Below are 27,333 nucleotides of genomic sequence, written 5' to 3' on the forward strand. Positions count from 1 at the left end.
TGTTCTTAGCCTGATTTTCTCCCTTAAACCAATGACACCCAGAGCACTCAAGAAAGAGGCCAGATAAAGCGCTTTCAGAGCTCTTGGAAAAAACAAAGCGGAGGCAGCTGGTGGCAATCTAATAACATTGCTCAACAAGTTGGATGTTTCTCTGCACATTTTGTGCGTACTATCAAAAGCTGTTCTAAATATTGGAAGTAGAGGAATTTTTCATATTCAGCTTATGTCTAGATTTTTTTAATTGCACACATTTATATAAATGACCAGTCATACACCTCCTTTTCGGTACAAAGTGACTCAGCTGTTCCTCTATGCCAAATCATATAAAAATTACACTTTCTAAAGTAAGAATACAGTTTTCCCGTGAAGAAGAAACAACCATTTCCTTAGCATATGGTCACTATTAGGCTTATGCAAAATTGTAATGACATTTTAAAGAATAATCATGTATAATTGCCTTATTATCTGACAGAATGTATATTCAGCTGCACAATAAAACACGTAAAATATACAGTGGAAAATATACTGCACACATTTCAAAAATCAATGCATAATGAACAAAAAAAAAAAAAAAATTAAAAACAGATAAAGGTCACATGTAAAAAGGGACATGAGCTGTTTAAGTCAAATGGAACAGATCTGAACCATCACAGACTAGCCAATTTGACTAAACTACTTTTTAACCACTTCAGCCCCAAAAGGATTTGCCCCCTTATTGACCAGGCCATTTTTTGCGATATGGCACTGCATCACTTAAACTGACAATTGCACGGTCGTTCGACGTTGTACCCAAAACAAAACCAATGTCCTTTTTTTCCAACAAATAGAGCTTTCTTTTGGTGGTATTTGATCACCTCTGCGCTATAAAAATAAGAGCTACTATTTTGAAAATATTGCGTCTACAAACTAGAGGATAGATTTATGGACTTTTTTTAAAAAAATTTTTTACTAGAAATGGCGGCGATCTGCGATTTTTAGCGGGACTGCGGTGGACAAACCTGACCCCAAATGATACTTTTTGGGAACCAGTGACATTATTACATTGATCAGTGCTATAAAAATGCACTGATCAATGTAAAAATGACAATGGCAGAGAAGGGGTTAACACTAGGGGGCGATCAATGGATTATCTGTGTTCCTTGGGTGGGTTCTAACTGTAGGGGGATGGGCTTACTGGAACATTACAGAGATCACTGTTCCCGATCACTGGGAACAGTGGATCTCTGTCATGTCTCCTGTCAGAATGGGGATCCGCCTTATTTACAAAAGCAGATCCCCATTCTGCCTCTGTACTAAACGATTGCGGGTCGCCGGACAGAGTTCACCTGACCCACAGGCATGCGTGCTGTCGCTATCGCGCATGCGCAAGCTGCCGTACAGCTACGGTGATTTGTGCAGAAGAGGCAGCTGGTCGGCAAGTGGTTAACCACTTGACAACTGGGCACTTAAACCCCCTTCCTAACCAGACCAATTTTCAGCTTTTGGTGCTCTCACATTTTGAATGACAATTACTCAGTCATGCAACACTGTATCTTTATGAAATTTTTGTCTTTTTTTTCACACAAATAGAGCTTTCTTTTGGTGGTATTTAATCACTGCTGGGTTCTTTATTTTTTGCGCCGTAAAAGAAAAAAGACCGAAAAATCTGTAAAAAAATACATTTTTCTTCATTTCTGTTATAATATTTTGCAAATTAGTAATTTTTCTTCATATATTTTGGCCAAAATTTATACCGCTACATATCTTTGGTAAAAATAACCCAAATCGGTGGATATTATTTGGTCTTTTTGAAAGTTAGAGTCCAAAAGCTATGGTGCGAATATCTGAAAATTGATCACACCTGAAGTACTGACGGCCTATCTCATTTCTTGAGACCCTAACATGCCAGAAAAGTACAAATACCCCCCAAATGACCCCTTTTTGGAAAGAAGACATTCCAAGGTATTTAGAAAGATGCATGGCGAGTTTTTTGAAGTTGTCATTTTTTCCCACAATTCTTTGCAAAATCAAGGTTTTTTTTTTACTTTTTTTTTTTTCCACAAAATTGTCATATTAGCAGGGTATTTCTCACAGACCGCATATGCATACCACAAATTACACCACAAAACACATTCTGCTATTACTCCCGAGTACGACGATACCACATGTGTGAGACTTTTACACAGCGTGGCCACATACAGAGGCCCAACATGCAGGGGAGCACCTTCAGGCGTTCTGGAGCACCCAGGCCAATTCTGACATTTCTCTCCTACATGTAAAAATCATCATTTATTAGCTAGAAAATTACTTAGAACCCCAAAACATTATATATGTTTTTTTAGCAAAGACCCTAGAGAATACAATGGCGGTCGTTGCAACTTTTTATCTCGCACGGTATTTGCGCAGCAATTTTTTTAACGCGTTTTTTTTGAAAAAAAAACTGTTTTGTGCTTTACAAAAACCAAAACAGTAAAGTTAGCCCAATGTTTTTACATAATGTGAAAGATGAAGTTACGCCGAGTAAATAGATACCCAACATGTCACACTTCAAAATTGCACGCGCTTGTGGAATGGCGCCAAACTTTGCTACTCAAAAATCCCCATAGGCGACGCTTTAAAATTTTTTACTGGTTACATGTTTTGAGTTACAGAGGAGGTCTAGGGCCAAAATTTTTGCTCTCGCTCTACCGATCGCAGCGATACCTCACATGTGTGGTTTGAACACCGTTTTCATATGTGGGCGGGACTTACGTATGCGTTCGCTTCTGCATGCGAGCACACAGGGACAGGGGCGCTTTAAACATTTTTTTTTTTTTTTTTTTATTGTTCATTTTACTTTATTTATTTTAGTTTGATGCTTTTTTCCAAAAAAAAAAAATTTTGACCACTTTTATTCCTATTACAAGGAATATAAACATCCTTGTAATAGGAATATGGCATGACAGGTCCTCTTTACAGTGAGATATGGGGTCAATAAGACCCCACATCTCACCTCTAGGCTGGGAAGCCTGAAATTAAAAAAAAAAAAAAAGAAAAAAGATCCTGGCTTCGATCGTAGCGGTGAGTCGGTAGAAACACCGCAAGGCGGCGGGAAGGGGGGACGTCCCCTCTCGCCTCCCGTAAGAACGATCAAGCAGTGGAACAGCTGCTATGATCATTCTCATGGTGTAGGGAATCGCCGGCTGAAAAAGCTGATATCTGAATGATGCCTGTAGCTGCAACCATCATTCAGATATCTCCGCACAAAGTCAAGGACGTTGTATGACGGCTGGCGGGTGGGAAGTGGTTAAAACGCTTTTTTTTTTTTTTTTTAACACAAAGTTGTCCATTTATACAATATTTCTACCACATAACATGTACATGCCAAAAATGACACCCCAAAATAGATTCTCCTGCTCCTCCTGAGTACGGCGATACCCCATGTGTGAGACTTCCACAGCCTGGCCACATACAGAGGGCGAGTACAGCTGAGCATGGCTCAGCATGGCGGGGTATGGCGGGGTATGGCGGGGGCATGGCAGAGTATTGTGGGGGCATGGCAGAGTATTGCAAAGTATTGTGGGGGCATTGCAGAGTATTGCACAGCATTGCAGAGTATTGCACAGCATTGCAGAGTATTGTGGGGGCATTGCAGAGTATTGCACAGCATTGCAGAGTATTGTGGGGGTATTGCAGAGTATTGCACAGCATTGCAGAGTATTGTGGGGGTATTGCAGAGTATTGCACAGCATTAGTAGTGAGGGATGGCTGAGCATGGATGGATGGATGTCTCTGTGCAGCGCTGTGGGCACTACACATACAGCCCACAGCGCTGCAGACATCCATCCATCCCCCTCCCCGCTCACTGTGTACCGATCGGTACACAGGAGGGGAGGAGAGGAACCGGCGTCATCAGATGACGCCGGTCTGTTTACATGTGATCGCGCCGTCATTTGACGGCTCGATCACATGGTAAACGGCCGCGATCAGCGGCCATTTACCGGGATCCGTGATCCAGGGGACCCGGCGGTCACGGATGTGTTCGGGTGCGCGCGCCAGGGGGCGCGCGAGAGGGGAATTCTGGGAGGACGTCATAGTACGTCCACCCAGAGTTATCCAACCGCCCTGCAGCCGTCATTCGGCTATGGGCAGGTTGGTAACTGGTTAAAGACAACCCTCATTTATTCAGCACTTAGTTGTTAAACACTGCAATTTGAATGTGCCTAATCAAATTAACCTTGGACAGAGTGCTGATGGATTAGAATGCCTGTCAGTTTTTATTGCGGTCTGTGCCCCCATTAAGGAGATTCACCCTCTCCATTTGTCCTGTTTACCATTATCATTGAAAGTAAAAGAAAATCCCAAATTTGGGTTTTCCACAGAAAAGTAAGGGGGTAAAACTTCCAATGGGGACACTAGTTCTGGTGACCTGGGGGTCCCCAAGGGATTCCCTTAATTTGCAGGGATTTCCTCTCACTTTGTTTGGCTATGGGACAGGAAGTGAAGGGAAATCTCCGCAATAAGACACAGATGGCAAAAAAAAAAAAAAAAAAAAAGTTTTGCCCATAGTTCTACTTTAAAGCTGAATTACAAGGAAACCGCTAAATACACAGATGAAAGACATAACAGGGTTTACACACCTCCGCCCCACCATGCAGTTTAGCAGCACATTGGGCAGACTGATGATCAGCCCATCCTACGAAGATTTTTATGAAATAAGAGACCTTAGGCCATCTTGTCCTGATCCCCCCAGTGCAAGATCCCCCATGCTTGCAAGGCCAACAAGGGGTTGCAATACTCACAATTGTGAGCACCAACAATAAGAGGGGGAGGGCTAGCCTCTCTCTGTCCGAACATCTAGAGGCTGCGGGGTCCCCGGGTGTGTCCTAGTTCAGCAAATTAGGTCCTCTTCGGTTGGTGTCCTCTCTGGAAAAGGGTCGATTCCAAAAAAGTGTCATGCCCTGTGCAGTTTCCTGGACATGCCTGCACAGTAGCAGTACACAAGACAGGAAAAGGAATCGGTATGACTAAAAGGACGGAGCACGTCCTGTACCACTGGATGTCCACAGTGCCCTTTAGTGGTGCAACCAGCCAGACCTGCAGCTCTCAAAAGCCTAGAGGGTCCAAGTTGTCCAACAATGGGGAGCTCCACCACCTGCTGAGTGCCTCCATAGCAAAGCCAAATTATTTACTGGCTGTCAATGTATGCTAAACGCAAAGCAAGTGGCGTGAATTGGCCCTTAAAAAGATAAAATGTACTTTGCTCATTCAGGGCAAAGCAACAAGTTAATTTCAAAGCCAGCCCCAGAAGCATCCTACACTTACCTTACATTTATTGTTTCACCAAAAGCGAAGAAAAGAAGCCCCGTGTAAGTGCCAAGTAGAACCTAGTCAAACTTACAGAGCGCCAAGGACTCTCCCCATGCCTCGATATGACAGCGCTGGTGGCTGAGAAGCCAACTGCCAAGTACCAGCACTGTCACATGGGAAGGAGAAGGGCGAGTAACATGATCCATTAAGACAAGTACCACCAGATAATAAAGCGACTAACAAGAGACAGATCATACCAATAAAACAGACACCATCAATACATGAAGATTTTATCTATCCTCAAGTTATTAATACAAATGCTTGCTTACCACTACCATATGGGAAAGCAGGTGTTGACCGTCCATCATACCCAGACGAGTGACCACTAAAAGAAAAAAGTGACTGATCAATATAGCTACGTCTTATGTCTGGCATACAGCAATGTGTTAAAATCCAGTAACAAGCACAACAAAAAGCACACAGCAGAGTGCTACAGTGTTTTAATTAAAGCAAAGACAAGAGCTTTATTGAAAAGCTTCCAACTTACCTTCGTAGATTTAGGCGGCCAATGGCCTATTCATAATGTGTCCCCACAAGGTGGCAAAGTACTTCACCATCCCTGACAGTGCCAACAACCCACACTCTTAGAGTGCTTGAGCCTGAGGATTGGGAGTAGTTTCTGCAGCAGCAGTGTGGCATGCACTGCATCATGGATATTATTTGAAGTGGTGCAAACTTGTACCAGTCCAGTGACATCCCTCAGCTCTAACTGAAATGCCAGGGATGTACACTGGGGCAGGCAACCAAACTTGCTCTTCCTGGTATATAATATGGCTCCATATTGATGAATGTTGGATATATAGTTGTGAAATAGGCCCTTTCATCATTGCCTTGTGACATAAGCTACAATCAATGTACTCTCACAAGGAGAGTACAAACACACAGTAGTACTTGGGAGTGGTCTTCTGCTAAAAGAAAAGGTACATGGAAATATGATTCAAAGCCATTACCCACAATGGGGATAACCCAGGTTCTCAACCATCCCAAAACTGAAGCCAACACCCTTGGTAACCCTCTTGGGGCCATAAGGAGGCCAAATGGCAATGCCACAAACGAATACGGTAGTAGCGACCAGAAATTGTTAGCAAGGCTGAAAATTGTGATGTGAAGGTAGGCATCCTTGATATCCACCAACACCAGAAAGCACCCATTAGGGAGCAAAGCAATCACCGACTGGGCGGACTTCCTTTGGTATTTCTGCACTTTTAGGAACTTGCTGAATTTTTTGAGGTTCAGAATAGACCAGACATCTCTGCCTGGCTTAGGAACTGTGGACATGTTAGAATAGAAGCCATAAGACAACTCCTCATAAGTGACCCTTTGGGACAGCAGTCTTTCCAGGGCTGTAAAGAAAAATGCTCTTTTTTGTGGATCCAAAAAACACTCGAGCACATAAAGCATGGAGGGGGAAAGCAGTAAAGCTCCAGCTTGTAGCCTCTGGAAACCACACTGCAGACTCAGTTACCTGAAACTTCCTGAGTCCAAACGGCTGCAAAGGGCAATAACACATCCTCTTACTGGCGCTCTCTTACTGGCCAGGAGGAGGGGGAAGGACTTCTGACGTACCTTGCCGCGGTCCAACAGAAGTGGGCACAGGGTACCTGTAAAAAACAGGTACCTGCTCCCCCCTCGAAAGGTGCCAAATGTGGCACCGAAGGGGGGGAGGAATCCGATAAGCAGAAGTTCCACGTTTGGGTGGAACTCCGCTTTAAGGCAGGGGTATGGGGCTCTCAGGGACTTGACTTCCATCCAAAGGTATAATTACCTTGGACCTGTAGAGCACCCTGCCAGTGAGGTTACCAGGTACACTGTGTACACCAGGGATCGCTGCCCTCTGGATTCAATGCTGACCAGCAGACATTACAGGCTGTCCCTGGCCTCGAGTGTGGGGTCTGGATACAATTAATCTTGGTACATATGTGAGCTGCTCAGACTACCATTCCATGCCCCGAACGAATTTCACTCCACCCACTGGCACTTACTCATTAAGATCCCCATGAGTAAGCTCCAGTGGGCAGGTCTTGTTCTGATGTGCGGCTCCTGGGATCTTCTGCTCTTACCTACAATTAATCTTGGCTGTAGTGACTGATCTGGATAAAGCCCACCCCTGCCCCATTAGGGGTGTTAGGAACAGGCCAAAAGTAATGGGAACAGAGCCCAAAAAAGGGATTCTCAGAGAGATCCAGGGAAGTATGTCCTTCACACCTTCAAACTCCAGCACAAAACTGAGTTGAACAAAAAAAGGGAGAAGTTATGCTTGGAGAGGTTATGCCTGGTGGGGGATTCCTCCTTTATTGGCCAATGTTCATTCACCTGAAGGTGGCAGCATAACCCAAGTAGTCATGAATATTAATTTCTCTGGGTCTTGTAATGTACTAAGAAATACAATTTTTAACATGCCTAGAGCAAAGCTTTAAAGCAGTTGTAATTTCACTAATCACAAATCCTGGTATCCCTTCTGTTAAGGCAAAATATACGATGGAACTGTGTTTTTTAAACATTATGCAGCAAAATACCCTATTTTACAGTGCCTCTGTGCGGTCACGTGACCTCCCATCGGTCTCCTTTCCTGATCTGAGGATTACAGTGGGAGGGGCTGAGATTCCCCTCTGATGTCAGCCAGGAGGAGAGGAGGAGAGTGGAGGGAGGTCAAGTGAGCACACAGCGGCACTCTGAAATAAGTTTTTTTGCTGCATAATATTTAAAAAAACAGACACTACACAGTATATCTTGCTGTAATGGAGGGGATTCCAGGATTTGTGATTTTACAGCCACAGCGGAATAGTTGTGGTAAGGGAGGGAGAGGGAGAGACTGCGGGTCAACAGAGGTATGTAAACTGACCACGGTATCATGGATCAGCAGCCTTGATTATTGTAGTCAGCACACTAAGGGAGACACAGGAACAAGCAGGACCAACCAAGTATTTTACAGCATAGAGAGGGACAAAACACCGCACAAGCACTATGCTGTATACCCAGCTTTAAAGGAACAGGATCCTTTTGGTTTTCTTTTTTAGGGTTACCGCCACTTTAGTTATATTACAAAGCAAAACAATAAAATAAGTTTAACACAATGAATACACTGGAAACAAATGTAGTTCAGGCAAAGAGATTCTACCGATTACTACAGGTAAATATTGTCTATATTCCATTATGGCGAAAAAAAATTGTACAGTTCATAGCACAAATTCTGCAGTGGGAAATTGAATGAATCTAGAAACCAGGAGTCTCATGTATGTAACAAAGCTGAAAAGAGGATACAGGAAAAACTCAAATACCGTCAGCAAACACTCTGAAGACTGGCACTGATGTCAGTATTAAACAGCGGTGAAAATTGTAAAAATTCTACTTTTCAATGTTTTCTGGCATCACTTTTTGCTCTCACCAGGACTGTCCTATCATGGGAGTCTGTATTCTATTCCAGAGAACATGGAAAGTGTAAGCTGCACTCACTTTACTTTGAGCTTTCAGCAGCTGATCTAAATCAGAATATTGGTGCCTATTCCAATTCTTTCCACCAATACCTGTTAACATCTGTTTTGTTTCTACATTGGCAGGAAAACATTAACCATCACCAGGCTTCCCTTTCCATTGACAGAATGAATCCAACTGTCGTGTTTTTCTATTGCGATTCTGGAAATGTAGGCAAGTATATGTTAAGTTTTGAAAGAAAACATGTCCCACTGTGCTCTCACTCCATTCTTTAAAACGGTACATATGTAAGTCTTACTTCATTAATGTAAAGCTACTTACATGTACAGGATGGTTTATATAAATTAAAAATAAATAAATAAATAAAAACACATAACACGTATTCCAGCTGTCATTTTTGTAGTCCAAGTTAAACAATGAAAGCTAGAATATGGAGCACTGCTATAAAAAAAAAAAAAAAAAAATCTTCCTCCCTTCTGCTATTTAAGAATGCTTCTGTGAGCTATATTTTGTGTAGTTTTGAAATCATTTTTGAATTAGCAATTACATGGACTGTGCTTTAAGTGGATCTACTGCAGTAAACAGAATGGCCAAGCAGGAATCACCATATGGAAACATTTATGGAGACAATGTCCCCACCAGATACACACAACAGTACACCATCATTTAGCTTTTTTTTTTTTTTTACTTGGAAAAAAAACAACTTTATTGATATAAAATACATTTTACAAGCCATTTGGGTACACAAATGCAAGGAAAGTCAAGTACATAACAAGACAGCAAAATTTAATAAGCAAAAGTTTTGTAGGATGTGTATTCTTATATCCGTAGGCGTAGTGAATCGAATAGTCCATTAATCCAACCTGTAAACAAATTGTGCCCCGGATGCAGAGAAGCACCTCACTGGTTATGACCCAACTAAACACAGGTCTCCCTGTCCCCCAACCATCTGTCCCATATCTTAGAATATTTTTGCGAAGATCCTCCGTGTGCATAGATCAGTTTCTTGAATGGTAGGGTATCGATTATTGCTTTTTTCCACATCTGCATCATGGGGGGTACATTCTGCATCCATCTCTGAGCTATCACTTTACGCGCCATAAATAGAGTTTCAGAGATGAATATCATGTGATACTTATCCACCTCTACATCTGGCAGTAACCCCAATATACATAACTTAGGGTCCAGAACCACAGGGGACCCCATATTGTCATGAAGGAAGCGGATAACCTGTGCCCAAAAAGTCTGGACAGGAGGGCAGCTCCATATGAGATGGTAAAATGAACCTGGATCAGCTCTGCACAAGCGACACGTCGGGTTCGGCGTTTGCTGGAACTTCGCCAATCTCAACGGTGTCAGATAGGCTTTATGAATATATATTTGTGTCAGTCTATCTGACATCTTGGGAGATACTTCCTTGGTTCCTTCTAAGATCTCGTTCCAGTCAGCGTCATCTATAGGTCCTATATCTTGTTCCCATTACGTCTTAGCTTTTTGTGACACAACTGCTACTCCCCTTTGTCTAATTGTGTAGTACAGGAGTGATATCAGCTTTGAGGGGTCCTCTCCTAGAATTATACCCAACACAGGGGGAGGCTCCACTTCTAGATCCATACTTGGTAATTGGGTTTTAAGCGTGTGACGGAGCTACAAGTATTTAAATGCTAGATGGTTTGGGAGGAAAAACGCCTCCTTAAGTGTCTGGAATTGCTTAAGCCCGGATGTGGATATGACCTGATAGAGATATATTATTCCGTACCTAGCCCAGACTATTGAATCTGGAATCGTTTCCAATTCCGGCATCATATTATTAAGCCACAATGGGGTGTGTGAATGAAATTTCCCCACATTTTGCTTTTTAAGAGAAATTTCCCATATTCTTTGGTGATGCATCAACATTGCTGAGTTGTACCGCGCAGTGGGGCCTGGTGCTTTTTTCCCGCGTAGGATAGCCTGAATTGGTGTCCCGGTTTGTCACAGACCAAAGATCTATATCGCTGCATTTCTGACGTGTGAAAGTGGTACATATGGGAAAGTTGTGAGGCTAGGTAGTAATCCTGTAAATCCGGGAGGGCTATGCCCCCCATGTCTGTGGGGTTCTTTAGGGTTTGCCAGGCTAGTTTGTGTCTGCTTTGCCCCCAGACAAAGGAGTTTAAAATAGCTTCCATCTGTTTGAAGAGTTTTAAGGGGATGTATAGAGGGGCATGCCATACCAGATATAAAATCTTGGGCAGTATAATCATCTTAATTAAGTTTACACGGCCCATCACCCCCATAGGCAATCTAGACCACGTCTGCTTTTTATTTTTCAATAAATTAAACAAGGGAGCTATATTTAAGGGAGTGTAGTCCACCAGATCCCTAGTCACCTCCACCCCCAAGTATTTAATCTTGGATACCCTGGCAAGCGGTAATGGAGGGTACAAGAGGGGAGGAGGGAACACATCTATTGGAAGAATCTGGGACTTGTCCCAGTTTATACGCAGACCCGAGTATCCCCCCCATTTGTTCGATAAGTTTTAAAGCAGCCTGGAGTGATGGTCCCTGATCCGCAAGGTATAGTATGGTGTCGTCAGCATACATTCCTATTTTATCGACTGTGGGGCCTTGGCGCAGACCCTGAATATCAAGGTGTGCTCTAATAGCAATGGCCAACGGTTCAGCCGCCAGCGCATACAGTAAAGGGGAGAGGGGACATCCCTGTCTGGTACCCCTCTCTAGTGGAAACTGCTCCGAGAGCCAGCCATTCACAAAGATTCTCGCTTTGGGTGTCTGATATAGGAGCAGTACCCATTTAATGAAGAGTGACCCAAATCCGTAATTATGTAAACATTCCCACAAATATGGCCACTCAACGGAGTCGAAAGCCTTAGCGGTATCTAGAGGTAGTCCGTCCATCCCCGGGGCTTTAGATTTGGCTAGCTGTGCTATTGCTTCTGTAATTTCATGTTCAGTAATAGGTGCGTCCAGAAGCTCAACTTGCTCTTGGTGCAGCTGGGGGAACTGTATGGAAGATAAGTATGAATGGATCTCCCTTTGAGTGTATGTGTACTGAGATTTGTATAGATTGTCATAGAATTGTCTAAATCGGGCCGCCACCTGTCCCGGGTCTGTTATTTTACGTCTGTCTGAGTCCGCAAGCGACACTACGACTGGGGGCTTCTCGTCCATGTGGGCCAAGTACGCCAACAGTCTCCCAGCCCTCTCTCCCTGTTCGTATACCCTCTGTTTACAAAAAAAGACACGTTGTTTTGCCTTCTCTATGTGTAGTTGTGTGACTAGGCGTGCCTGCAGTTTCACTCTGTCCAAGTTTTCACAGGATGGGTTGGAGCTGTCGGCCTCCTCCAAGTCCCGTAGTTTGTCAGACGTGAGTTGGAGTATGGTGTTAGACTCACGTTTTAGCCTATTTATTCTGGAGGACAAGATCCTACGAGCATGATTTTTAAAATCGTCCCAGTGTGTGTTAAGGGCATAAGGTCTCTGTGTCTTTTCGAAAAAGAAAAGCAGCTCCCTAGCAATGGAATCATGGTCCAATAGAAGGGATAGCCAGTGAGGGTTTAGACGCCAAAGCCTATCAGGAGAGGCTGACTTTGGAGATGCCGTCAGCCAACACGGAGAGTGATCTGATAGGATCCTAGGAGCAAATCCTGAGCTTGTAACCTTGGGCAATAGGGCCCTGGAAACAAGTTTATAATCAATCCTGGACATAGTATTATGACTTACTGATTGGCAGGTGTATGCTCTGGTCATGGGATTTGCATGTCTCTATATGTCAATAAGGTCAAAGTCCGTCAGTGTGCGATATAGCCTAGTGTGCAGTGGTTCGCCCCGACTGGGTTCAGCCTGTACTGGCCTGTCCAGGGATGGAGTCATTGTGTGATTGAAGTCCCCCAACCACACTGCTGGTATGGATGGGTATTGCGCTATAAATGCAAGGCCTTCTGTAACAACATCCGACCTGTATGGAGGGGGGATATAACTAGCCAATATCAGCAAGGGTTCTCCTCCCACAAGTGAATGCAGAAAGAGGTACCTACCCTGCCGATCTGACACCATGGAAACCAACTCAAAAGGTGTGGATTTCGCCATCAGCACCGTTACCCCTCTAGACATATTTGTGTGGGTGCTGTGGTATGCCCACGCCACCCAAGGACGCTTTAGGGCTGCCTGTAAGTGGCCTGTGACATGTGTTTCCACCAGTACAACAATATCTACTTTCTGACCTTTCAGATATCGCAGTACTGCTGTCCTTTTAATCTTGTCTCTCAAGCCCCGCACATTCCACAACATAAATTTAATGTCCGCCATGGTGTTTGTTTGCATATATATTACATTTGCATTGGCAGGGCAGCTCCCCTCTCAATACCCGTAATATCACCATCATTTCGTGACCTATTAAACTTACTGCATATGTATTAAGTGCTTGTTCAGAAACATTCCAAGTATATAACAATTGCACAACGGTGCTAACATTCCCAATGCGCAGATCAAGGTATCTGGCATTTTCCTTCCCTCCCAGCTTCTCACCTCCCCAACTTGGTGGAAGCATACATTCCCTTGCAACCTGTATAGGATTCATCTTCCAGCCATCAACATTGGCTGGAGGTACAGATCTTTGAAATTGCTGAGCTATAAAAATCAGAACAAAAAGGGAAAAAAAAAAAAAAAAAAAAAAAGGAGAAAACAATAAGGGTTGCAAACATTACGGGGGCGATTTTCCACTGTGTGAAGCATGGAAAGGACACGTGGCAAATCTGATGTGTCTCTTTTCCTGTCTGAGTGGTACTCGCGCTGCAAGGATACACAGTCATCCTGGTAAAGTAATGTTGTGGGGCCTCAGCCCTATAAACGTCTCTTGAACTCTGCAACGCTGTGGGGATATTATAGTATTCAGGGTACTAAATTCTGTGGGCCTCATCTCCAAAGTCTTGTATCCAGGGGTATCAACACGCTGTACACCACCTCCCCCCCAAAGGGTCCAACCTAGGCAATGGGTCTCTTGACTTCAAAATGGGGGAGAATTCAGACTCACAAGGGGGGGAGGGGGAGAGGGAGGGGGTGAGGCCTTTGTATAGAAAATGAGTGGTGATATATAACTAACTAACTATCTCCCCACAGCGGAAGTTACTGACAAAGCAAAGATGGGGCCCACCATCCTCTGCCAATGTCAACAGTACTCACAGTAACTGGCCGATTGCCCGATCATCCATCCGGACGTCCACGTCGATCCAACCACTGTGCTGCCTCCCTGGGGTCTTCAAAAAATAGGACTTTACCATCATCCTCCACTCTCAGTCTGGCCGGAAACAGCATGGCATATTTAAGATGTACCACCCTAAGCCGCCACTTAACATCTTGGAACTGTGCACGCTTTCTTTGGACTTCGTTAGAGAAATCAGGAAACACTGCAACCTGATTGTTGCCCAGGGTGATATTGCCTTTCTCTTTCTCTCTGGTCAGCCGCAGGATTTTATCTCTGTCTTTAAAGTTAAGAAATTTGGCAATAAAGGTTCTGGGGGGGGACCCATAGGCGGAGGTTTAGCTGGGATTCTGTGTGCCCATTCCACTGCGAACATAACGGAAAAGGCCTCTCTTCCAAAATGTTTAATCAGAAGGGATTCCAAGTATTCTGCAGGATTGGTACCTTCCGCCTTTTCAGGTAAACCGATGAACTGGAGGTTACATCGCCGCAAACGATTCTACATATCATCCTGGTGTGCGTGAAATTGATGAATCTGTAGGTCCTCAGGGGGTGTGGCTCAGGGGGTGCAGGATGTCCTCTGCTGCTCCAATGCGCGTCTCAGCTTCGGTCACCCTATCCTTCACTTTGGATAAGTCTTGGCGCAGCAGGGAAATGTCAATCTTGACCTCATCTATTTTTGCAGTGAGTGTTCCCTGCAGCGATGCAATGGCATCTAAGACCTTGGCCGTGTCCGCGCTCTGATGGACCGCCGCCGAGCACGTGCTGTCTCCTTCTTTGGCCTGCAGATCTTGGTCCTGATGGCGGTATTTCGCCAGCTTGTCCACCGCCTCAGAGGTCCTCTTCGGCGGTGACATATTCCCCCACTTCTCCGGTATATCTCTCACCAGGCCTATTTTAGACACAGCAAGATGGCCGCTGATCCGGATAACTGGGGTCAGAGCTGCGTTTCGTTCACAAGATGGCTTCAGGATATAGGTGTGTCTTGTCAGCAAGGGCAGACTGCCAAAAGACCCCTCTAAGATGGGTTCGGACTTGGGGTATACAGTAAAGCCAGGAAGACTCACCAGGGAATAGCCGGGTCTAGCAAGATGGCAGCCGGTCCGGATCACAGGCCAGCTCCGCGGTCCCTCCTGGGATTGATTTCGGCCTTGGGTGCGCTATGATAGCATCACCAGGCAGTCTGGAGGTGATCCCAGGGCAGGGGCCAGTCTCTGGCTATCAGGGGCACCCGCAAATCTCGTCCAGGCCACCGCCGGGTGCAGCAAGATGGCCGCCGCTCCGGGGACTAGGCCGAAGCCGCGGCCTTTCCTAGGGCTAATAGCAGTCCGGGATCCTCGGGCCTTGTTTTGGCTGGCCTGCAGGCTCCAGATGTGTTGCAGGATTTATCCCCAGGGGTGATCCAGAGTGCTCGATGGCAAGGATGGCCACAGGATGTCAAAAACGGAGTTTGGGTCAGCGGAGCTCAGACAGCCTGTGACCTACTCCATTGCTTACCAGGCCACGCCCCACCATCATTTAGCTTTACTTGCCTCCGGCATTGCTCCAGTTTCTTCTTACTGGAGGCTGCCACTTTGCTGAAGCCAAAAGCAGCATTAAAGTGGATGTAAACCCACTCTCAATATTTCTAAATTACTTCTATAGTGCTGAGCTATAAGTATATACATGCCTCCTGCATGTATCCTTACCTGTCAAATATCTCCCCTTTAGCTGTTTGGAGCCCTGCAATACTCCGGATTCTGTGGGCAGGCCTTGTCCAGGGCTCAGTAGGTGGAGTTGTGATGTCAGTAGACTCCCCGCCCACCTCTACACTCCCCTTAGCCAGTCATCCATATTTCTTACACTAAACTTCTGCTGGTCTTGTGGATTATGCCCCATGATCAACAACATCCAGTCAAAACCCAGGAAAGTCACCACATGACTTCAGCATGCCCAATCATGCTGAGGTGTGGAACGGCCATTCCTGGGAGAGATGGAGAAGAAAGGAGGAGGGATGTCAAGTACACAGAATGCCTCTCTCATGCTAGTGCATGAGATAAGGAAATTACCTGTCTGTCACAGCAAGGGGGAAGAACAGACACCTATTTCTCTGTGTGTCTGCTTTTATCTTACTGAAGATAGATAAGAGGATTGCTCAGAGCTGGATTAACTCTTCGTGGCAAGACTGGGCACAGATGAAATGACATCCTCTGCTGTAACAGATACGAGTCTTAATTAAAAAAATATAAATATTTGGGTTTACATCCACTTTAAATATTTAGGCTGTCAGCAGCACACCCTCTACATATTTGCCACTGCTGAAAAATAGAGAGCAACTGAGTAGGTGCAGGATATTACATACTTATGTATAATGTTCATATAGCTATACCAGCAAAAAGGGGCCTGCCTGAGAAGATTTAGCAGAACTTAATTTTCAGACTAAAGTTCCACTTTAAGTATCCTTTAACCACTTGAGCCCCGGACCATTATGCTGCCTAAGGACCAGAGGTCTTTTTCCAATTTGGCACTGCGTCGCTTTAACTGCTAATTGCGCGGTCATGCAATGCTGTACCTAAACGAAATTTGCGTCCTTTTCTTCCCACAAATAGAGCTTTCTTTTGATGGTATTTGATCACCTCTGCAGTTTTTATTTTTTGCGCTATAAACGGAAAAAGACCGAAAATTTTGAAAAAAAAAAATGATATTTTCTACTATTTTTCTACTTTTAAAAAAAATCCAATAAACTAAATTTTAGTCATACATTTAGGCCAAAATGTATTTGGCCACATGTCTTTGGTAAAAAAAATGTCAATAAGCATATATTTATTGGTTTGCGCAAAAGTTATAGTGTCTACAAACTAGGGTACATTTTCTGTAATTTACACAGCTTTTAGTTTATGACTGCCTATGTCATTTCTTGAGGTGCTAAAATGGCAGGGCAGTACAAACCCCCCCCAAATGACCCCATTTTGGAAAGTAGACACCCCAAGGAAATTGCTGAGAGGCATGTTGAACCCATTGAATATTTATTTTTTTTGTCCCAAGTGATTGAATAATGACAAAAAAAAAAAAATATTTACAAAAAGTTGTCACTAAATGATATATTGCTCACACAGGCCATGGGCCTATGTGGAATTGCACCCCAAAATACATTCAGCTGCTTCTCCTGAGTATGGGGATACCACATGTGTGGGACTTTTTGGGAGCTTAGCCGCGTACGGGGCCCCGAAAACCAAGCACCGCCTTCAGGATTTCTAAGGGTGTAAATTTTTGATTTCACTCTTCACTGCCTATCACAGTTTCAGAGGCCATGGAATGCCCAGGTGGCACAAACCCCCCCCCCAAATGACCCCATTTTGGAAAGTAGACACCCCAAGCTATTTGCTGAGAGGCATGGTGAGTATTTTGCAGCTCTCATTTGTTTTTGAAAATGAAGAAAGACAAGAAAAAACTTTTTTTTTTTCTTTTTTCAATTTTCAAAACTTTGTGACAAAAAGTGAGGTCTGCAAAATACTCACTATACCTCTCAGCAAATAGCTTTGGGTGTCAACTTTCCAAAATGGGGTCATTTGGGGGGGTTTTGTGCCACCTGGGCTTTCCATGGCCTCCGAAACTGTGATAGGCAGTGAAGAGTGAAATCAAAAATTCACGCCCTTAGAAAGCCTGAAGGCGGTGCTTGGTTTTCGGGGTCCCGTACGCGGCTAGGCTCCCAAAAAGTCTCACACATGTGGTATCCCCGTACTCAGGAGAAGCAGCAGAATGTATTTTGAGGTGTAATTTCACATATTCCCATGGCATGTTTGAGCAATATATCATTTAGTGACAACTTTGTGCAAAAAAAAAAAAAAAAATTTGTCTCTTTCCCGCAACTTGTGTCGCAATATAAAATATTCCATGGACTCGACATGCCTCTCAGCAAATAGCTTGGGGTGTCTACTTTCCAAAATGGGGTCATTTGGGGGGGTTTTGAACTGTCCTGGCATTTTATGCACAACATTTAGAAGCTTATGTCACACATCACCAACTCTTCTAACCACTTGAAGACAAAGCCCTTTCTGACACTCATTGTTTACATGAAAAAGTTATTTTTTTTTTTGCAAAAAAATTACTTTGAACCCCCAAACATTATATATTTTTTTAAAGCAAATGCCCTACAGATTAAAATGGTGGGCGTTTCATTTTTTTTTTTTCACACAGTATTTGCGCAGCGATTTTTCAAACGCATTTTTTGGGGAAAAAACACACTTTTTTAAATTTTAATGCACTAAAACACACTATATTGCCCAAATGTTTGATGAAATAAAAAAGATGATCTTAGGCCGAGTACATGGATACCAAACATGACATGCTTTAAAATTGCGCACAAACGTGCAGTGGCAACAAAATAAATGCATTTTTAAAAGCCTTTAAAAGCCTTTACAGGTTACCACGATAAAATGCTTCCCCAATTTCCCAATGGCGCTATTTACATCCGGCGAAATCTAAGTCATAAAATGATCGTAGCTTCCGGTTTCTTAGGCCATAGAGATGTTTGGAGCCACTCTGGTCTCTGATCAGCTCTATGGTCAGCTGGCTGAATCACCGGCTGCATTCTCAGGTTCCCTGTTGAGACAGGAGAGCCAGAGAAAAACACGGAAGACGGTGTGGGGGGGGGGGGGCATTCCCTCCCACGGCTTGTAAAAGCAGTCTAGAGGCTAATTAGCCACTAGGATTGCTTTTACATGAAAGCCGACCGCTGGCTGAAAAGAATGATACCAAGATGATACCTAAACCTGCAGGCATCATTCTGGTATAACCATTCAAAGTCGTGAATGGCGTACCTGAAGACAAAAAAATGGTTAACAATGGTTAACAATAAAGCACAGTAAACAGTAAAGTATAAATAATTACATACCTGAAAAACAAACATGATAAAACATAATAACAATAACAATAAAACATTGCAGAATTGCAGTAAAAAAAGAGCAGAACAATAGAGAGAGAGAATAGAGAGAGAGAACAATAAAACGACAACTATTTTTTTTTATTTTATATATATATATATATATATATATATATATATATATATATATATATATATATATATATATATATATATATATATATATATATATATATATATATATATATATATATATATATTTTTTTTTTTTACACTTTTTTTGTAACTAACTTTTATAACTGTAACCGGTTCCAGGTTCGGGTCTCTCAAAATGCGATGGCATCTTGGGAGACCCTGTGAAAGTGTGCCTAGTCTGTGCAATGCTGTACCCTACGCTAATAACTAGTGCATGGTAGCGTTCAAAACATTCACCAATGCAAAGACCAAGATTGTCAGGACAGGAGGGACAATAATAGCGGGTGTCACGCCTATATCCGCGCTTGCTGCAGACACGACATCTTTTTGGGGGGGTTCGTTGGTTAGGGGTACTCGGGAGGACATAAAAATGCCTCTCATGCAGCCGACTGCATTTGGTTGGGGATGTGAATGGGGGAAGTACGGGCGCTGCAGAAGCGGTGTGTTCCCAATTAGGATTGGCGAATGCAGCAGGAAGGGCACTATGGGCATGACGGGCCTGTGTTTGTCTTTTTGGTGGCAGCGGGACACTACTTGTGCTTGCCACCTCACCAGCTTGAACTGCACTTATGGGACTCGCCACGTCACCAAGTGTTACTGCAGCGCTGGTTTGACTACGACCGGGGTGTACTAGGCCGCTGGTGCTTGCCAGTTCAATAAAAAGCTTCCAAAAAAACTGTTAGCGATCGCAGGGATCAGGCCTGACTCTGCAAACACTGCAGTTATGCGTTTAGTGTTTTGTAAGTGACAGTGATCGATCGATACTGCACTTGGGTGGGCTGGGCTGGGCCGGGCGGAGGGGCAAAACGCAGGTGCTAGCAGGTATCTGGGCTGATCCCGCTAACACTGCGTTTTTGGGAACCCTAAACTGCTGGGGACGCTAGTATAGATCTGATCGGATCAGATATTGATCCGTTCAGATACTATACCACTAAAGGAGGCGTATGCTGCGTGCGTGGGTGTTAGCGGCACTGGCGCTAACCTGACGCTGCCTGGGGCCGGTGCTTGCTAGTTCACCAAAATGCTACCAAAAAAACTGTTAGCGATCGCAGGGATCAGGCCTGACTCTGCGAACGCTGCAGTTATGCGTTTAGTGCCTTGTAAGTGACAGTGATCGATCGATACTGCACTTGGGTGGACTGGGCTGGGCTGGGCCGGGCGGAGGGGCACAACGCAGGTGCTAGCAGGTATCTGGGCTGATCCCGCTAACACTGCGTTTTTGGGAACCCTAAACTGCTGGGGACGCTAGTATAGATCTGATCGGACCAGATATTGATCCGTTCAGATACTATACCACTAAGGGAGGTGTATGGTACGTGTGTGGGTGTCAGTGGTACTGGCGCTAATCTGGCGCAGCCTGGGGCTGGTGCTTGCCAGCTCACCAAAATGCTACCAAAAAAACTGTTAGCGATCGCAGGGATCAGGCCTGACTCTGCGAACGCTGCAGTTATGCGTTTAGTGTTTTGTAAGTGACAGTGATCGATCGATACTGCACTTGGGTGGGCCGGGCGGAGGGACAAAACGCAGGTGCTAGAAGGTATCTGGGCTGATCCCACTAACACTGCGTTTTTGGGAACCCTAAACTGCTGGGGACGCTAGTATAGATCTGATCAGATCAGATATTGATCCGTTCAGATACTATACCACTAAGGGAGGCGTATGCTGCGTGCGTGGGTGTTAGCGGTACTGGCGCTAATCTGACGCTGCCTGGGGCGACGCATATCACCGCCGGGCGACCGGGGGGCTAAACCTTTATTCGGTAATAAACGGCGGGTGCCCTGACACTATAAAAAATAAACAAACTAACCAGCGTCACCCGTAACAGTTATACGGTGATCAGTGGTGAAAGGGTTAACTAGGGGGCAATCAAGGGGTTAAAACATTTATTAGATAGTATATGGGGGTCCCTGTCGCTATAAAACGCTGACGGCGAACCTAAATATTTACCTCACTAACTAGCGTCACCAGCGACACTAATACAGCGATCAGAAAAATGATCGCTTAGCGACACTGGTGACAGGGGGTGATCAAGGGGTTAAAACTTTATTAGGGGGGGTTAGGGGGGTATCCTAGACCTAAAGGGGGGTAACAGTAACTGTCCCAACACTGTAACTGTCACAAACTGACACCAATACAGTAATCAGAAAAAAAAAAAACTGCTGGTGTCAGTTTGTGACGGGGGGGGGGGGGGTGATTGGGGGGGGATCGGGGGGCGATCGGGGGGGGGATCGGGGTGTTTTGTGTGCCTGGCATGTTCTACTGTGTGTGTGTGTGTGTTGTGCACTCACTCACTTGTCTTCTCTCCTCGGGCCGGAACGGAAATTACCGAGCCGAGGAGAGATGACATCATTTCCTTTGCTGCTGTTTAGCATACAGCAGCAAAGGAATGTTCTCATTGGCCGGCGGCGATCGCGAGGGGGGGGCCACGAACGGATGGCCTCCCCCTCATCTCCGATCGCCGTGGGAGAAAAGACGACCGCCTCGGGCACCGGACAAATCACGTACATGTACGTGATTTTGCCTGTCCGTGCCACCTTGCCGACGTAAATCGGCGTGAGGCGGTCGTCAAGTGGTTAATACAGCCTTTTTCAACCAGGGTGCCTTGAGGTTTCTTCAGAGGTGCCTTGACAAAATGCCTAAAAACTACCCAAAAATTGTATACAAGCCGGCGTATGGATGAAACCTGCCTTTTAGTTACACTGAGTCACAGGTTTCTGCCAACATACTAACGACCGATAGCGTCATTAGTTGATAAGAAGGATGTCAGCCGCCTGCATAGCGTCCTTGTGTGACCCTCCCCTGCCCCTCTCCATCAGTGGTGGGGTCACATTAGCTGAGAGATGGGAGAAACATTGGAATACTAGTGAGTACCAGTTTACAAAAGAGCATTTGCTTTGGAAGAATAAATCATCTCTAACATTTGGTGTCCTACTTAGACTTGTGGTTATCACTGCATTGTGTTATTAGAATAGTTTTTACATTTTAGAATGGGGTGCCTCAAGACTGTCCATAAAATTTTTTAAGGGTGCCTTGCCTGAAAAAACGTTGGGAAACACTGCTTTAATATATCATCCACTTGTCTCTGAATAATTTAAAAAATAATCTCATCACATATACAATCTGGATTCTATCTGTATTCACAGAACTTTGGTTTAGGTTCCAAATTAAAAAACAAAAGTACCAACTGGTATGCAGATACTTAAAACAATACCAACAATAGTCTTTGAAATAAAAAACAGGGACCGAGTATTCAAGATATTGCATATTCTGTAATACAGCATAATATACCTCTCTATGGTCGGTATCAGTGATGGTGGTGGTCCGCCATGAGGAGGAGGGAAACCTGGAATTGACATTAAAAAAAAATGTTTTTTAAAAAAAAAATCCGTTTGTTAAACATCTGCAAAATGCAAGATCATCTGGCAGAAAAAGCTGCATAAAAAATGCTCCTAGTGGCTCGTATTGCACAAGAGTTTATGGGCTTTTGCTTTTATAGGCATTTTTTAACCCAAACATTCCTCTTATGCTCATTTTTCACTATAATCAATGTACACTTGAAAATGCCAATTGTACTTAAAAGCTGCGTTTTAGGAGCGTTTGTGCATCAAGCGTTTTTTCTGCCTGACAGCTCCTCTCAAAAACACAATTCTGATGGGTTTTTTCTGCCTGAAGACACTTATCTGCAAATATGCCTGTAAACTCCCTAATGTGCATGGACAAATAGAGTAACACAGAGCTGCTTATACAGGATGAAGAAAACAAATATCAAAAGCCTGCAGCATTTTTATGCCCAGTGTGCATGGACCCTTAAACTGAAGTGGAGTGATCATTTTTTCCTGTACCATATCTTGCTTTACTTTTGGCCATCATATCTTGTGCATGTGAGCTGCCTATATTTTGCAGCACATGATGGTCTCTGGTTTGCGCCAGGATATCTTTCACCTGTCTCCAAGATATGCATGACAGGAATAGCAATTGCAAATGCTTTACAAATACATGTTCGGATGTTACTATGTTTTCATCACTACCTGCAGGCCTCCGAGGTTTTTTTCCAAATAGGAGAAAGAATTGAGAACTCTACCCAAGGAACTGGAATTGGATAAAAATATTGAAACGTACCCATAAAATCTCAATCCGATGATTCTATACCTGACAAAATGATTAAGATGCCAAGCGGCCACTGGAACCATGAAACTAATTTGGGGAACACGTCCATTAATTATTAGCTTATGGAATAAAATTTTGTGACTATAATCATAAGCTTACTGGTGACAGGATTCCAAATAATCCTCAAAATGACCCTTCTTTCCATGATAACTGGCTTTTAAATAAATTAAAAAGGTCCTACTTTACCATATTCTGAGTTCTGCTTGAACTATTTTTTTTTTTGATGTTGGCGTAAACAAGGTACTCTTCCAGTGTCAGAATGGACAGGCAAGATGGATTCCATCACCAGGAAAGGATGCTCTAAGAATAGAGGCACTTCAGATTCTTTTACATCCACCAGGCTCATATGGGTTCATTTTAACCCCTTCATGATCAGGGTCAAAACAAACCTTAATGCCTACACCCAATTTTGCAACATTGACATGTGTTAGTAAAACTGTACATATCATGGCAACCACTTTGTGTATCCAAGTGCATTATACACGGAGGGGAAAAAGTATTTGATCCCCTGCTGATTTTGTACGTTTGCCCACTGACAAAAAAATAAGTATTATAATTTTAATGGGAGGTTAATTTTAACAGGGAGACAGAACCACAAAATAATCCAGAAAAACATATTTCAAAAAAGTTATACATTGACTTGCATTTATAAATAAGTGAAATAAACGTTTGACCCCTTCTCAAAACATGACTTAGTACTTGGTGGAGAAACCAGGTTTGCACACATCTCAGGAGGAATTTTGTCCCACTCCTCTTTGCAGAGCCTCTTTAAGTCATTAGGGTTTCGAGGCTGACATTTGGCAACTTGAACCTTCAGCTCCCTCCGCATATTTTCTATGGGGTTAAGTCTGGAGACTGGCTAGGCCACTCCAAGACCTTAATATGCTTTTTCTTGAACAATGTATGGATGTCAATCAGCACAAACTACTATAAACCCACACCCAATTGCAAGCTGAACACTACAGGTAATCACAAATGCCTGAAAAGATATCAAAAATAGGAAAGAGAATAAGTGCAGCGCAGTAAATAAAGTCCCCAATGATCAATACAGGCAGATCCACATTTCACTTTCAATGGTCAGAGGAAGGAAAATCTTGCATGCAGTTATCAATTGCGCTTACCAGAGAATGTGGACCTCTGCAAGGCAGGGGTCAAACTCACATGTATCCCCTAGGGGATGGTGATCTCCTGGATGTTGTCACTGGAAAGGAACACAGCAGTCATAAGATCCTGGTATCCACAAGAAAAGCCAATCTTCCAGCAGAAAGAGCCCCAAGGAATACAAGCATCCGGATCCCAGTGTCCCCACGAATGACTCCAAGGTGTCAAATATAAAAGGAGGAGGAATACTATCTAAGAGTAACCCATTTATTGCAAAAAAGAAACAGTCACTGGTGTGTACAAGCGCTCACAAGCGCTGTGGCATAAGAAGTATGCAATAAATGGATTACTCTTAGATAGTATTCCTCCTTCTTTTATATTTGACGCCTTGGAGTCATTTGTGGGGACACCGGGATCCGGATGCTTGTATTCCTTGGGGCTCTTTCTGCTGGAAGATTGGCTTTTCTTGTGGATACCAGGATCTTATGACTGCTGTGTTCCTTTCCAGTGACAACATCCAGGAGATCACCATCCCCTAGGGGATACATGTGAGTTTGACCCCTGCTTTTTCTTGAGCCATTCCTTTGTTGCCTTGGCCATGTGTTTTGAGTCATTGTCATGCTGGAATACACATACATGACCCATTTTCAATGCCCTGGCTGAGGGAAGGTTGTTTTCACCTAAGATTTGAAGGTACATGGCCCCGTCCATCATCCCTTTAATGCGGTGAAGTTGTCCTGTCCCCATAGCAGAAACACACCCTCAAAGCATAATGTTTCCACCTCCATGTTTGATGGTGGTGTTTCTCCTCCGCCTAAACATGGCAAGTTGAGTTGATGCCAAAGAGCTTCATTTTGGTCTCATCTGACCACAACACTTTCACCCCAGTTCTCCTCTGAATCATTCAGATGTTCATTAGCAAATTTCAGAGGGGCCTGTAAACGTGCTTTCTGGAGCAGGGGGACCTTGCGGGCGCTGCAGGATTTCAGTCCTTCACGGCAGTGCGTTACCAATCGTTTTATTAGGGACTATGGTCCCAGATGCCTTGAGATCATCGACAAGATTCTCCCGTGTAGTTCTGGGCTGATTCCTCACCGTTCTCATAATCACTGAAACTCCATGAGGTGCAATCTTGCATGGAGCCCCAGACCAAGGGAGAATGACAGTTATTTTGGGTTTCTTCCATTTGTGAATAATTGCACCAACTGTTGGCACCCTCTCACCAAGCTGCCTGGCAATGGTCTTGTAGCCCATTCCAGTCTTGTGTAGGTCTATAATCTTGTCCCTGACATCCTTGGACAGCTCTTATTGGTCTTGGCCATGGTGGAGCGATTGGAATCTGATTGATTCTGTGGAGAGGTGTCTTACACAGGTGACAAGCTTGTTACCTCTATAAAAGACACCTGGGAGCCAGAAATCTTGCTGATTGATAGTGTATCAAATACTTATTTCACTCATTAACTGCTTCCTGACCAGCCGCCACAGTATAACTGCGGCAGGTTGGCTCCCCTGGGTGAGCCATCGTAGCTGTACGTCGGATCGTGGCGCGACGACCGAGCTAATGCGTGTGCCTGGTCGGTCGCGATGTCCGCCAGGCACCTGTGATCGCTCCAACGGAGGTCTGTAAATGTAAATAGACAGATCTCAGTTATGTCAGGGGTAAGGAGACTGAACAGTTGTTCCTAACCGAAAACAATCGGTCTCCTCCCCCAGGCAGTCCCATCACCCCCAGTTAGAAACACTACCTAGGACACACATTTAACCCCTTGATCGCCCCCTAGTGTTAACCCCTTCTCTGCCAATGACATTTATACAGTAATCAGTGGCCATTTTTAACTCTGATCACTGTATAAATAATGGTCCCAAAAGTGTGTCAAAAGTGCCCGATCTGTCCCCCACAATCTTGCAGTCCCCCCCCCCCCCCCCCCCCCAAAAAAAAAAATAAATCACAGATTACTACTAGTAAAAAAAAAATAAAAAAAATGTTAATAAAAATTGCATAAATCTATCCCCTATTTTGTAGACGCTATAACTTTTGCGCAAACCAATCAATATTATTATTATTATACAGGATTTATATAGCGCCGACAGTTTACGCAGCGCTTTACAACATTAGGGCAGACAATACAATTCAATACAGGAGGAATCAGAGGGCCCTGCTCGTTAGAGCTTACAATCAATATACGCTTATTGCCATTTTTACCAAAAATATGTAGAAGAATACATATCAGCCTAAACTTAGGAAGAAATTTGTTTAAAAATTTTTGGGGATATTTATTATAGCAAAAAGTAAAAAAGATATATATATATATAGATATATATATATAGATATATATATATATAGATATAGATAGATATATATATATATATATATATAGATATAGATATATATATATAGATATATATATATATATATATATATATATATATATATATATTTTTTTTTTTTCCAAAATTGTCGCTTTGTTTATAGTGCAAAAAATAAAAATCGCAGGAGATGATCAAATACCACCAAAAGAAAACCCTATTTGTGGGGGGGAAAAAAATGGACGTCAATTGTGTTTTTGTACATCGCATGACTACACAATTATCAGTTAAAGCGACGCAGTGCCGTATCGCAAAAAAAATGGCCTGGTCATTAGGAGGCCCAAATCAGTGATTAAAATGCAAATCAGTTTATAAAGTTTTTCTGGATATTGTTGCGGTTATTCTGTCTCTCACTGTTAAAATAAACCTACCATTAAAATTTTAGACTGATCATTTATTGGTCAGTGGGCAAATGTACAAAATTCAGCAGGGGATCAATTACTTTTTTCCCCTCAGTGTATTACAGCGATCGTGTGATCGGCATCTAGTTATGGTTCTTGATTGTTAGTAAGAGGCACAGAACTGCCACTGACAGCTAGTTCTCTGTGCCAGGAGTGTGCGAGCAAGCTTCCAGCACAAACACTAGAACAAATATGCGACACACAGGATTAAAAGCCACTTACTGGATGCCACATATTTGTATTATGCCGTCATAAAGGTGTTAAACACTCTTCAGATCTCA

General features: G+C 43.7%; 1 protein-coding gene across 4 annotated transcripts in view; it reads right to left on the reverse strand.

Annotated features, from left to right (window-relative positions):
* FIP1L1 (factor interacting with PAPOLA and CPSF1) overlaps positions 1-27,333 on the reverse strand; it is a 133,081-nt gene that overhangs the window by 42,156 nt on the left and 63,592 nt on the right. For all 4 annotated transcript variants that reach the window (XM_073608446.1, XM_073608447.1, XM_073608445.1 and 1 more), the window contains 2 exons: positions 22,305-22,359; positions 5,598-5,653 (listed from right to left, as the gene is read on the reverse strand). In XM_073608446.1, coding sequence (XP_073464547.1) covers positions 5,598-5,653; positions 22,305-22,359 — 111 coding nt within the window. The remainder of the gene's footprint in view (positions 1-5,597; positions 5,654-22,304; positions 22,360-27,333) is intronic.

The sequence above is a fragment of the Aquarana catesbeiana genome, linkage group LG01, assembly GCF_042186555.1.
Source record: "Aquarana catesbeiana isolate 2022-GZ linkage group LG01, ASM4218655v1, whole genome shotgun sequence".
In the NCBI taxonomy this organism is placed as follows: Eukaryota; Metazoa; Chordata; class Amphibia; order Anura; family Ranidae; genus Aquarana; species Aquarana catesbeiana.